The 14815-nt window shown below is 39.3% G+C and overlaps 1 protein-coding gene across 2 annotated transcripts in view; it reads right to left on the bottom strand.

Annotated features, from left to right (window-relative positions):
* Positions 1 to 32: 32 nt before the first annotated feature.
* LOC306856159 (serine/threonine-protein phosphatase 2A 55 kDa regulatory subunit B beta isoform-like) overlaps positions 33 to 14815 on the bottom strand; it is a 75333-nt gene continuing 60550 nt past the window's right edge. Inside the window, exons 2-9 of one of the 2 annotated variants that reach the window (XM_079395211.1) lie at positions 14586 to 14683; positions 12783 to 12948; positions 11659 to 11771; positions 4315 to 4492; positions 2973 to 3137; positions 2091 to 2260; positions 1861 to 1952; positions 33 to 1389 (exon numbers count right to left, since the gene is read on the bottom strand). In XM_079395211.1, coding sequence (XP_079251337.1) covers positions 1110 to 1389; positions 1861 to 1952; positions 2091 to 2260; positions 2973 to 3137; positions 4315 to 4492; positions 11659 to 11771; positions 12783 to 12948; positions 14586 to 14683 — 1262 coding nt within the window. In that variant the 3' untranslated portion in view covers positions 33 to 1109. The remainder of the gene's footprint in view (positions 1390 to 1860; positions 1953 to 2090; positions 2261 to 2972; positions 3138 to 4314; positions 4493 to 11658; positions 11772 to 12782; positions 12949 to 14585; positions 14684 to 14815) is intronic. The other variant, XM_079395210.1, reaches the window with a different exon arrangement.

Here is a 14815-nt window from a genome sequence, read left to right as displayed (position 1 = left end):
AATTTTCACAGGCCATGAAATCAAAGAATACAAAATGTGTTCCTCTTGATTTTTATTAGTTTTTTCCCCGTTTTCTTTATAAAATTACAACAAAAAAGCAAAACATTAGTACATTTGCTACATTGTTTACCTCAATTTTACACCATTCCTGTTTGTTGCATCAATCAACCCATAAGCTGGGTTTTGAAATGATGCATGCACCTTCATAAAGTAAAATAGGAAATGAAAATTCAGAAGCTGAAAAGTTGGATACCTCACGGCCACAGCAACCACAACAACATATGCAGTTATCAAAACCATCTGCATCCTCTGTCCTGCCAGGAAGCAAGAATCAGATATAGGCTGAATACTGACTCCGTTGAAACATTTCCTCTCGTTATCTTAAGGCCCTTTCACATGACTCTTCAATGCATTGCACACAACAGCGTGACGTTAAAATATTGTAGCATTAAATGTCAAATTTGACTTGGCTTTTCGTTGAGCTTTCAAAACGCATCCAATGATTACGAAGTTTGCGTGATGTTACGTGAGAGACACCAGCACAACAAAGCAAGATGGTAGAGGCTGTGCCTCTGCTCAACTTCAGAGGCATTTTATGACATTCAGAGAAACACATTCTATTTTTATTTTTTTCTCAAAGCAATCAGCAGGACTTTTTCTGCTCTAAGCACAAATACATTTTTCTTTGCTTTATTTTCACTCGGTACATTTCCCATTTTATTCCAACCTAGCAACATCCTTCCATGACGCTTCTCATGGAGGTCAAATGGTGCTGGAGAAATGTGCTAAAGCCCTGACGTGAGTCGTGTGAAAGGCCCTTTAATGACATTAAAGGTCAAAGGAGTCTCTCTGTATTGCTGTGCATCACCAATAAACCTATAGCGATTAAAAACAAAAGCAGTCCAACAGCCAGTGTCATTGTCCGTGGTTGCAGTGCAAGTTTTGTTTTGTTAGATCCAGTGCAGTATCAAATCTGCTGTGGAAGGCAAAGCTCATCTAGATGTTCCTCACAAGTTCTCTGCTAGTGAGTCCAACCTTTCCACCCCCAGTTCATCTAGAGAAATAATGCCTCGTGTTGCTGTGATAACTGGAGACATCAGAGCTACATGCTAGTTGACCTTGTCCTGAAATATATAGAGGTTGTTGGTGGCAGCCACAGCGATGATGTTCTCATTGGGGTGCCATGCAGTGTGTAGGATCTTCTTACTGAAGTCCAGACTGTCCACACTGATTTCATCTTTACGACGCTTGCCACCAACACAAACTTTGCGTGGTTTGAGGATGGCTCTGGGTTTGCTGTTTTCCCGCGAGGCCTCCAGAGTCACGTCGCGCTTAGTGTTTCGATCGAACATACGGAAGAAATTGTTGTAGGAGCCTGTCATTAGGACACTATTGGGAAAGGAATAAGACAATTAGTTCTTATTACTTGATATCAGCACCATACAGTCCAAGATAAATTTGAAAAACCTGGTGTGAATGATTGCTTTTGACCAGGGGAGTCTAATCCTTATTCTGGAGGTCCATCTCCCTATAGAGCAGAGATGAGCAATTTAGGTCCTGGAGGGCCACTGTCCTACAGAGGTTATTTTCGGCCCAAATTAAACATAAATTACCTTTTTTTAAGCAATTTTCAAGCAGTCCCGAATACTTAGGTTAAATCATTCAGATGTGTTTGATTAGAGATGGAGCTAAACTCTGCAGGACAGTGGCTCTCCAGGACCAGAGTAGCCCAACCTTGGTGTAAGGTTTGGCTCCAAGATAGTCTAGGATTTCTGGATTACTCAAAAATTCCAGATTAGAGCTAAACGCTGGAAGGTGGACATCCAGGAGTAGGACCAGACACCCCTGTTTTAGACAGACCTGTCAGTTCCATTCCAGACACATTCAAACTTGTCAAAGACGCAGTCATTCTCGTACAGTGAGCACAGCTTACTCCTAAGATAGTCATGGACCTGTCAAAGGTAGAACCGAAAGCACAGATGATCAATACCCTGTATTTGACCAATAATGATGATAAAACTACTTTTTGATGTCATTATAAACCAATGATGACTAATTATGGATCACTGTCCAATCTGCATTGCCAATACCTGGTAAGTTTCCAAAGGCTTGCTCTCCATGTTGATGTCCCACACCTTCACTGTGAGGTAGTCACGGGTCATCAAGTAGCGTCCACTGTGGCTGAACTTCACATCTGAGATGGAGGAGATGATCTCTGAGAAGAAGGAGCGATTACTGGGGTCTTCTGGTTCCTCAAATACTGATGGAGAGAAAAAAGAAGACATTAATATATATAAGTAGTATTTCAGGAGCAAACTTAGGGTCTTGATCTTAAAACCTCTACTGGCATTTGTCCGGATCTCATTATTTGGTGTCTTGGTCTGGATCTTGGTGTCAGTTTAAGGTCTCAGATAAGACTGCAGTCATTTCCAGCATAATTTCCAGGGTGATAATTACCTCAACCACAGGCGTCATAGCAATTTCACATTTTTTCAGATAATTTGCATGGAACCCATGGCTCCAAACAGCCACAGTATAAAGTGCTTCAGTGTTTGAAATTAATAATTTTATAGCAGAGGTGTCCAGTGTCTTTTGGGAGTTTGATCTTGACACTAACTCTTAAAGTTTGGGAGGGCTGCTTTCAATTTCAAAACCAGTTTGGTTTCAAGTACAAATTGTCTGTTGATTAAAATTCACCCACTGGTTCTTGGACCAACAGGTCTGTGTTTTGGAACTGGTTCTTTATCTGGTTTTGTGCCTTGAGGGGTCTAGGTCTTGGACTGATTTTCATATTGGTACCAGAAGATTTGGTAGTGAACCTAACTGAAATTTCAAAATGGCTTTAACTTTTTTGGTTTGAACCAAGATCTTGAGGAAAAATATCTAATGGCTACAATGAGTTGGCTGGCGAAATGAATAGCATATCTCAATCAAAGTTCCAACAAAAGAACCAAAGACTAAAGTGAACTCACATTTAGAGTGGTTGTCACAAAGTGCGGAGGTTCTCATGTCGCACAATCTTATGGAGCCCTTGCTGCTACTGTAGACAAATGTGTTGCACTGGTTAGGGTGAAACTCGGCCGCTGTGATCACCTCAGTCAATTCTTCCATGTTGGCTGGCTTTATGTCCACAATATCTGAGTAGGCAGAATGAAGGATCCACAATCCTACATTTCATACACTCAAAGCACATGAAATTCCCCATAAATCATTAAATCAATAAATGTCCTGCTTGATTAATGTGTCTGGCCCTACAGTATATATATATATATATATATATAGTGGATTATGTCAGATCTTCATTTCCCAAATGATTGGATGAAACCCGCTTACAAAGAGGTAAATCTGCAACTGAGAAAATCTCTCATGCTAAATTTCTCCCAGGAGAATCTGATATCTGCACTTTCAGAACTGGTGTATATCAAAAATGTCTGATAAAAAAAGCTCTAGGAGCCATAAATGTAGCATCACATCCATCTGTTGTTGTTGGGTAGTGACAGGTTATCCATCATGACATGTCGCGAGGATTATGCATTTACATTGTGACCTTTGGGTAATAACAGGCTTCATCTTCTCCCTGACTCCTTTGAGCAACTCCACAGAACCCGTAACCACCCATACATACTGTCTACAGACTCTCCATCTCAGCCCTGCAGGGTGCTTGAGAACAGTAATCAATAATGATCGATGGGGATGCGTGCCTGAGTAAGCTGGACACTGTTTACCTTTGGGACGGCGAAGCAGGGGTCAGGATTAGTGGCGGACACTTGATAAAGGGTAATGGGCGTAATGTACATCACAGAGGTGTTATCTGTCAGAATTAAGTGACAGCAGAGACAGTCTGCAGGTGGTTTATTGGGTTTGTTTGATTGCTGGTTTAGCTCAATCCTTTTGTCCTTAGTTTAGTAACAAAAGCCTGTCAGTATATATTTTGTCTGGGTACAAAGTGACTACTGGGAAAATAAAGCAATAAGCCAGAATGTAGGGCATAACTGCAATTTTACAAAAGTTAAAGGATGCTGTGACATATGATGCAAAAAGTTTTACAACAAACACTTCTTCCATCAAGTACTGGACTATAGTCAAACGGTAGGTGATATCAGATATACTGACAGGACACATTACCTAAAGTATTTCATTTGAAAAATCGGACTCTTATAATAGGCCCTGTGATGGATTAGAGCGCTGAGCAATCTAAAATCCGTATGCATGAACCCAGTTATTTTTGTACATTAACAATAAACAGAGACCCAATATTTTTCAGATATGCAAGTATCTCAGATTGTCATCAACCATCTGACTATAAAAGGATACTAAAGCTTCGGTTTGTGATCTCCAGGTTCCATAGGTTGATCCTCAGATCATCCGTGGACATGTACGTCTCACAGTCGCTGTTGACCGAGATGGAGTTAATGTGATAGGTGTGAGCATTAGAGAAAATGCGACGTGGTGTTGCCTCCACCATCAAGTCCATGGGCCTCAACACAGGCACCTGAGAGGAGAAGGAAGACACATGGTTAGAAAAAAAAGAGACAACAGAGGGAACGATATTTCCAGTAGGTACTGAGATATGGGATTCCTAAAAAAATTTAATATTTGCTTAAAAAATTTCACCAGTGGCTCAGTGTGTATCACTGTTGTCTCACAAACAGGAAGCTCCCAGGTTCAAGTCCCAACTGAACTCTGGTTTCTCCCACAACCCAAAGACATACAGGACAGATGAATTAATGATTCAATTGTGTGAGACTTAATGTGTGCTAGACCTGTATGCGAGAGGCCTTGCTATATTCTGATATATAATATTATTAATAGGACTGTCAAGGGTATTAGTTGGTATTTATGGCTTCTCTAGGTTCAGCAGAAACAGGTGGTTTATGTCAGATCTATTACTATATTTTGTATTCTAAGGAGCTGTTCACACAACACGTATTTGCATCTAAAAAGCGCAGTGCAGAATGCTTCCTCCAGCATGTTGCCATCAAATAATATAAAGCAAAAGCTCTCAATGCTTGCCCTGCCTCTGGGGTCTTGTGATTGGTCCATTGTTTTGGAACTAACATTGATGAGCAATACTGCATGTAAAAGTTTAAATTCTTTTAACTTTACACAGCGTCCTAAAAACCTGGTGCTAGTTTGCGAGATGCTGCAAAAGAAGCAACGGTCATAAACATCCATCTAGCACATTACATAGAAAAACGCATACTGTGTAAACAGCCCCCAACTCTGCTGGAACACACCCTGATTGTCAGCATCCAAGACCAAAATTGGAATTATATGGATCTATACTGGAATTGTTGGGATTATCAGCCACACAATCCTCCAAATATCAGCATCAGACACTGAATTTTTTTTTTCCTATGAAAACAAATACAGTTCCTGGAGCCAAAATAAATGAGGTGGTCTTTTGTTCTCAGATTATTTGCCCACATCTAGATCCAACTGACTCCTAAGCTTCACTGTCAAGATCTGAAGGGTTGTGGAGTCTAGCTCCCACAATGCAGCATGGTAATAGTGAGCACAGGACAACTATCTCTTTAATGATGACTAATCTAAGGGCCAACGTTCCTACATGTGCTTCACAGGAGGGGTATTGCGTCGCAGTCAGTGCCTGACTCCCCATGAGTTTTTTATGGGCGCAGCCCTCCACTAATGACAGAAGTGGCACGGCAGACATGTTCTACTCACTACAGAGATGAGGAACGCTCATCACCGAGCAGTGGGAGGTGGAGGAGGGGCACACGCTGCCAAGGCAGGTCATTATCACCTAACACATGGGAACTCCATCTCCATCTTTTTATTTCTGTAAGAGAATGGGGGTGGGGTGAGGGATGCCCCTATTGTTGATGTATGTGTTTGAAGTACATTTTCTACTGCCTTCACCTCTCTAATAATTCCTTTTACCAAGATAAGCAATAGCAGGTCTCAATTATTTCACAAAAACCTAACAAAAAAAGCATTCTGCTCAAAAATATAGGTGTTCTGGTGGGGCTTATCTCACACATTTAATGTTCGGGTCATATTTTACTCAATAAATTACAGCTTTCATTAAGAAAATTAAGCATATTTTAGGAGAATTCAGATTTGCTGTATTGTGACAGATATTAAGACAGATTGCTGGTCTGTTCTCTACTACCCTACATGTGCTTTCAATAATAAAATTAGCTCATGGAGCATAGCGTCATGAATTCGGTTGACAGGAGCAATCGAGACTGATTGAAGCTATTATCTCTCAATCATACGTTAATTAAGTTTGACTGCTGGGATATTCAGTCACTAATGATAAGAGGGGGTTTGTATATGTGGGTACACTTTATTAAAATATTTTACATAATTCATATCTTTAGCATTGCAGATTTTATGCTTATGCGTATGGAATCAGCATGGATTCTGAGAGAGTATGTGGAGGTTTTATTCATATATTAGACATATAATCAAAGTCTCAGCAGGTAGTGAAAACTGAAGAGTGAATTTGTGAAGAGAAGGAGAGTGTGCCTGTATATTCAAATGCTAATGAAAAACAGGGCTGAACAGTAAGTGTTTATTTATTTTTTTTTGGTGACTCAAGTAGTTCAGTTCTGGCATTTAGCACAGTCCACTGCTGGTCTTCTTTCTTAAAAACTTCAAAAATCACATAGATTAGAATGAAACAGTAGTAATGTCAAACTGATTGATTGTTGACTGCAGTTCTGTCATGACAACTCATACATGAAATTACCCTGTAGCAGATCTATACAGGTGGAGCTGGGGAAGGTGAAGGGTCCTGAAGCACACTGCACCTGTTACAGCAAGGCACTACGCCAATTTGTGAATGCTGAGCAGCAAGCTCATTGGCTGCTGATGTAAAATGTGAATAATGATGTGATTATATCATCTGGAATTGGAGCCTATTGACCTATGCCTGAGTACCATGACAGAACTAAATATTATCAGAAGTAAAATGTTTAATTAATAAAACTCAAATGTGAATGCAAATTTTACAACTTTCAACTAAATCATGTTTTTACCAAATATTAACAAATGCATTAATATTGGTAGACTCATCTCACTCATAAACACAATGGCAATGGGAATCTGCACAAAAATTCCTTTATAAATCCCAGTCAGGGGAAGATTGTGCGTGTGTGCATCTCCACCCCGAAATCACCATATATGGAGTTTACAACGCCTAGTTTTACGATGCATAACCTCATCTGCATATAATTTCCATGCATATTCCCATCCACGTGACACCATGTTTAACACCGTCAAAGATAAAAGACATACAGACTATAAATGCCATTTGTGCCATACATTAATTTTTATTGCTAAAAATCATCCAATATCCTTATGTTTTAGAATAAGTATATCAAGATTAAAAAAAAAACTTTAAAATAGTTATCAGATAAATATTTTAGAATAGAGTTGATTCTCATTCTTTTACACTGGCCAGATAGTATTTCAATTGTTTTAAACAATTCAAATTAAACTACATTTATGCAGTTTTGCTGATAAGGCGAATATCTTTTAGCTATTTTTAGTGGAAACAGATAAGACTATATTTATTGCAATATAAAACTGTCTAACTCGGCGCGTCACTAACAAAATATTTTAAAAAGGGAATGTGTAAATCTTACCGTTTTCTTCAAGTTGAAGCCTATCCTTCAAATACAGCGGTACTTTTCATAATGTTGTAGAGATGCCTTCACACGACATTAACACCTCTGTGCAGCTGCGGTTGTACAGTAAGCTATTATCATTGGACATATTCATTCTGGACAATGGACCGTTCGACCACCGAATCCAGCAGTGTCCACCATAATATTGAAGTGCGCATCATTGATCATTGTTCTCACTAAAAAATATTTCTCATAACATGAGATCTGCAGTTTAGTTTAAAGATTAATTATTGTGCACATACAGCACTCCTCGCTGTCATTAAAAGAAGAAAAGTGATCAAGCGCATCCACTACAAATATGTCTAAATTCATATCATTTTGGTTTAACTTCTGCATAAAGGACTTTATGTAATTTCAGCCCTTATCTCCATTAATGAGAGTGGAATATTTAATGTAAATGTGTATATCGACATGAAAACAGAGCTTAAAATCGTTAAAATCCTTCATTCATTTTCTCACTCCAGGAAAAAGAGTTTGTTTGCATGCATGTGCGCAAATTTACCAGTCAAGTTTTTCTTTATAAATCACAACTTTTGCGTAGGACGCCTCTTTCAGGGCTGGTTTTGTGCGTACGCAACGGTTATAAATGAGGCCTTTGTTTTATTCCTGAATAAAGCAGATTCTTTGAACAAATCAGTTGAGTTCATGATTAAATGACCCACTTATAAAGACAGTCACATGTCACCATCTACTGGTGTAACAATGTAACCTTCAGAAAGAGTCCCTGAAAATCCCCACCACTAATGTGCAAACTGACAGTCTGAAATGAGAAAATGAAAATAAAATGCAGCGATACAAAAAGGAACAAGTCGAGGACTAGAAATAACTGTATGGGGTTCAATATGATATTAAAAATCCAAATGTTTTTGTTTTACGAAGCGTAAAAACATATGTTTGAGACCAACAAACGGTTCCCATGAAACCCTCTCACACTGGCAGTGGGCCATTGCGCCATCCTGTTGGTCCCTGGAAATTATCTTTTTTCCACAAGACTGCTTTTCATAGCCTAACAAAAACAAAACATCTTAGCTGACATGTTCTTTAGTCTTTGAGTCAAACACAACGTATACATGCTTTCCTAAAGATATCTCAAATTTAGCGTTTTATTGACAGCGACAACCCCCTCCCCCTGGCAGAAACAATTTTGCAGGGTGAATCCCCTCGTGTTTGGAGTGCAGACGCAGATGAAGGCAGTAAACACTTGGTAGCCCCTCGTCGCGCTGGATAACAGTCTGGCAGTAGGAGCAGATGTACCCTGTGGACTCCCTGCGAGGGATCCACCCTTACCTCCCCGTTTATCTCATTCTCCTCTCTGCTCAGTCTGTGCAAAGTGATAAATGCCCTGTTTTTGTGCATGCACGCACACATACACACATATTTGGGAGAGGATTTCATCTCTTCCAGCTCTAGTCTCCAGTGGGCTGCAGTGTTAGTTAAGAAGGAGGTGATGGAAATGCTGCCCTGAACACATTACAGTCGCCTCAAGAACAATCTCCTAAATATATTTCTTTATCCAGAGCCACCAGTCTACTGTATTCTCGATAGAAGGAGAGACATAAATTTGGTAACCCATAATATTTACATGTACATTTCCACTTGAAGTCAACATGAAATCAGATTTGACACTATTTACTTTTACAGTAAATACACATCTTTGCACCCAAAACATTAAATGGATAAAAAATGAAATATTTTTGAGTTGGTGATGATTGATTCAGAAGTGTATGTCATTCCAATGGAAGAAAAAAAAAATCGTAATCTTTCATCAAAATGTAATAACCAAGACCCCTTATTTTTCCTTCGGTTTGGTCAAAAGTCAAGGTAGTCTTGCCCTGAAACTCATGCTATTGGTTAAACCAGCTGACATGTTGGTCCAATTGTCAGTGTTTACACTGTTTGCGAAATCAACTTACAAACAGCTTTGAATTCACGTTGCTTCAAGAGTCTTATCCTCCAGCTTTCAAGCTTCACTCTGGACATCTGTTCTTTTGGCAATAATAGGACCCACAGGGCATTAACAGTTTCTGTACGCTTTGGGTAGTTTGTTATGTTTCAGTGAAATCTAAGAATTGCATCTCCCGCTCCCGTAATGCGATTTTACATCGACCTCCCAAGTCACCCATTATGTGAGGGTCAATCCAAGCCCAGTGAAGAAAATAAGTCATCATTCTGCGATGACTGGATTAGAGTACAACTGGGTTGAATATTGACATCTTTCTGAGTGGATGACTGCTGGATAAATCAATATCATAATTACTGAATTCTCAAACAGGAAAAATCCTTTAGTGCAGCTAGGTATTTGGATAAAAGGAAAACTACTGCATATGGGTCTTTTGATTTGCAGTTAATAAATTGTAATTGATTTATGTTTGAAATTGTAATTGGTGAATAATGACTCAAATGATTCAAACTTGCATTAATTAATTGAGAGTAACAGATCATTATTAAGGAGCACATGTGCGAAACGCCAGGTCATGGATCCGACAAGTCAAGGCAAGTGTAATTTACAGAGTTCAATTAGACTTTTCCTCAAATGCCCCAACTCCAGGGATAAACTTATTGGCTTTTCCAACCTTCAAATCAGCTGCCAGAAAACAACAGGGGAAAGACATACTTTCCAAGAGTTTCTTAAAAGCTACTGTAGGGGGGAGGTCTTGCAATTTGTGATCTTCTCCCAAATATTATAAAATCATAGAAAATGGAGGAAAATTATTAAATTAATTACTCAACGTCTCTTGGGCAGCAGCCAAAAATTGCCCTGTATACTCTGAAAGAAGAAGAAATGACAAAAACGATCCTGCCTGGCATCAATCTAAGGATTTCCAGGAGAGAAGACCACAGTATCAACACAACATTAACTTTTGACATTTATCAGCTGCCCCCAGATGTAGCAGCAGGTCACCTCTGGACACGTTCCACTTCCACAGTGTGAATTCATGCATGTAGGAGGGTATATTCCTGTGGGTCCATGCACAGGCTTCCTCCAATCTCACACCTTCAACAACAGCCATCAAACATTTGATGAGACCAAGCATCCAAAGCACTACCCAAACCCCCTACCTTGTCAGCTGTATTTGGCGAGATATGAAACTCCATCTTCCAACACATAATCCACCTCTGTTGCTCCAAGAGTGCCCACTTCCACTGGGGAAGCTATGGCTGCCAAATTACAACAGTGCTTGACCTTATTTTTTTTCCTTCACATATTAGAGCCAACAGATTAAGACTCCCTTTTCCTTATGCTTGGGGAGACAGCATGGGGAGAAGGAGATGAGAATGGGAAACATATCACTCAATACCTTTTGGACATTCCTCTTTTAAGAAAATTGGTTTCCATACATTCCAGCAGAGTTTAGCTCCAACCCTAATTAAGCACACCTGAACCAGCTAATCAAGGTCTTGAGGATCACTAGCTGCATCCAAAATCACGTACTGTATAATATAGGGGTTTCCAATTCTGCTCCTGGAGGGCCACTGTCCTGCAGCGTTTATCTCCGAGCCTAATTAAACATACCTGAATCAGCTAATCAAGGTCTTCAGGACCTCTGCCACAAACTCTGGTCTAGTACAAACTACATTTGATTTAAAACTTACATTGTGACTGTTAAAAAAGCATGTTCTACATAGTACAAATATGGGTAGAATACATCCACCATGCTGTTACTGTCCCGTGACCTACCAGCATTAGACCAGCATATCTCTGCCATTCACAACTCCTCTCCTGTGGCTTCATGGGATAGTAAAGTGTTCACCAGATGCACACTTCCAAATCTTTGCGGAATTAGTAGGTGATCAGGGTACTTTCCACCTATCTTCTGGTCATACTGCTCTTTTGGCATGGGTTTTTTCGCATATTATATATGAAAGTAGGCATATTTGGACGTTAGAGCTAAACTCTGCAGGAAATTGGCTTTCCAGGAAAAGGGTTGGACAGAGGTGTCCAAGCTGAACAAGGGGCATCGCAAAAAGGTCTTTCTTTAAAGTTTAAACGGACTCTGCTTACCCTCAGAGATGTGATGGTGGCTGGGTCCCTTATCCTGCCTTCTTCATCCTTCAGATTGTAGCCCTCTGGTCGTTTGTCTCGCTCGCTGATTTTCCATAGCTTCACAGTTTTATCTGGTAAAAGAGATATGTGAGACAATGTGTAACGAGAAAGCAGTGTTTGTGATGTTAGGAGCAGAGAAAATATCAGCAGATCCACCGGAAAGTGGCCAGTAAAGAGAGTGAACATAGCTGGCACAACAGACAGGAGTTAAATCAAATGAGATCAATATCTCCCAATTAACCTGATTGGACCGTGCTGTTGCCTGTATGCTGAACCACTCTGAGGTGTCCTAAAACAGGACTTTAGCTTCATTAGAGCCATCTATCTCCACAAAACTGATGAATATGAGTTTGGGTCTGAAGAATTTGCTACTTTTAATTGGCTGCAGTTACTCTGTCAAAAACACAGCAGAAAGAAACCTGCTGGATGTGTGTTATTATTGCACTTTAAATGATGAAGTAAGCCAAGCTGGTTTATGCTTATTATTGCTGGTTTATCAGCAATGCCATGCTGTTAACCAGAAAAACATAGCTTTCTTAGCTTAGAATAATGACTGTTCACTGTCTTTTCAGAGCTGTTTTACAGCAGAATTGAATTCTGTATGCATGGCAGAATCATTATTTTATTGTTTATCACTGTGAAGCTGCTTTGAAACAATCAGTATTGTATTAAGCACTATATAAATAGAGGTAACATTTTCACATGTAATTTACTCGTTATTTATTCCTTTTAGCAACCATTTACTCAAGTCTTTACATGATCTTTCAGAAATCATTCTAACATGCTGATTTGCTGCTCAAGAAACATTTTTCATTATGATTGTACTCTGTGGTCTGTACCACAATGCAAAACTGCATATATCTTAGAATATTAATTGTCTCTTTAAAGAATGGCCCTGACAATATGTATAATTTATTTTTATTTAAATATAAATAGCGAGGAAGTTTACTTTTATTCATTTGTCAGATACTTAAGGAAATGTGTATGCAACTCCACAGATAAACACAGTAACACCCAAAACATATGTTTCAAAGTAAGAAGCATTAGATCGGATATGACGAGAACACATTGGGTTTGCTCACCATTGGTGGACAGGAGGAAATAAGCGGCATTCTGTTGCGGCAGCCAGCGGATTTTGTTGATCTTCTCCTCAATCTCCAGGCTTTTCAAGTAGTCAAACTCGGGCTCGTGGCTCTGAAAGGTGCTGTAAACATTGTACTCCCCCCGACGGTGAGGCTGGTTCTTACTCTGCAATGATGTAAGTGTTTATGGGTTAAACCAAAAATCGACCTTAATATATATTTGGTGCATTGCTTTGTTTCACTGCCTATTTTTATAGTTTATTTCACTGCCTATTTCATGTGTATCATGCATGACAAATGCATCCCACATTAGCAGAGGATCGCATTTACAATTCATTCAGCGCTCTACATTAACATTTTTGAACCTAATTATACATATAGCACAGCAAACAAATGATAAATGGACATTTCAGCATAAACATTGGCTTATATCAAGTCCCTCTGTGTTACAGGCACATATGGAATGTGTTGATTCTTTCTTTGTTGCTGAAAGCCGTGAAATGTAAGTGAGGCAGGTCAGGATCTCAATGCACAAAGGTGGTCCGGGTTAGAGGAATACCTCAATACCGATCAGAGCGTGGAAACCTTCAGGGTTACTTCTAACCTTGGGAAGCGTCTAAATCAATAAGCAGGACTCAGACAGACCGATAGAAGACGAGGGTATTAATGGAAACAGATTTCCCCTCGGCAGGAGGGAGGGGGTTAAAGGGGGTCTAAAACAGAGTGGGGCATGAATCATGGCGCGAGGATTAACAGACACCATGAAATCTCTTTAAAGATGAGGTGAGACGAGGAGGGGCGGATGGCGGGGTTTTACACTTTTGTGATGCTAGACAAAACATCAAGGGGTTATTAGATCTGGAACAGTTCATGACCAACTCACAAAAACACAAATTTAGTCAATAGAGGATAAACTGTCAATTTAGAATGAGTATGTGTACTAAAATATTTACAACTGTGTTCAAGTCCTGCTATGGCGATGCTATGGGTGTGAATTTACCCTATATCCCATTTTTCAGTATTTTTAAAGCAAAATTTTAAATCATTTGATGTTTCCTGAGGTGCAATTATAATCTTAGTATGTTTTGCTCATAATTTAGATATAAATGGTCATTTTCTACCCTGAATTTTGCCTCTGATTTGAACGCTCCAATGAAAGGGGCGTGTCTGCTGAGAGCTCAATGTAAACGCCCACTGCTATGATTGGTTAACATCTTTGCATATTACATGTGAACTCTCTTGAAAACTTTTACTGTGTTTTTACTATAACAGTCACCAAGTATAACTAATAATGGAAAAAAGTTGACAGTAGCATTATATTTAGATCTAGCAGCGATGCACTGCAGCCGAACAGTCACGTCTGCTGAGCGCACATTGCAATTATTAAATACTTTACATAACACACTGAAAATATGATTTAAATAACAGACTCATTGAGCAGCGTAAACTGTTATTGATTATAATGGGAGTTTTGGTGAAATTGCAGAAATCAAATCACTGACAGACTTGCACTGATCTTGAATTGATCCAGCGATTATAAAGAGAATGATCTTTGCTTTCTATATAAATAAATCACTATATAGTCAAATATGGGTGTTTCAGAATAAGTTGAGTTTTGAAACCTGCATGTACAGTACGTTTTGTTGTAACAGTAACCTCTTATATGTGTAAATATAAAGACATTTTTGATTCTCCACTTCACGAGCTCTTAAACATCCATATTTTATTCAGCATTATCAGGGGAAGTCTCGTAGTAGTACTAGTCTTTAAATTATGGAGAATACAATGTCTATCCCACATTACCTCCTGTTCCCTCTGGAAGACCACCACTCGTCCACCTTTGTCCCCAGTGGCCAGGAGTTCTCCTGTCGAGTTGAACTCAACTGTGGATATGATGTCAGCTGAAAGAGAGGCATAGAGGATGATATATTAGAGCTTCAGAGAGACAATGAGAACGGTACGCGTATCGAACCGTACGTTCACGGGACAAATTCCAAATGTGACATCTGCATACATATACATATATACAGAAA

Source organism: Barbus barbus (assembly GCF_936440315.1).
Source record: "Barbus barbus genome assembly, chromosome: 36".
In the NCBI taxonomy this organism is placed as follows: domain Eukaryota; kingdom Metazoa; phylum Chordata; class Actinopteri; order Cypriniformes; family Cyprinidae; genus Barbus; species Barbus barbus.
This window is presented reverse-complemented; position numbering and strand designations above follow the sequence as displayed.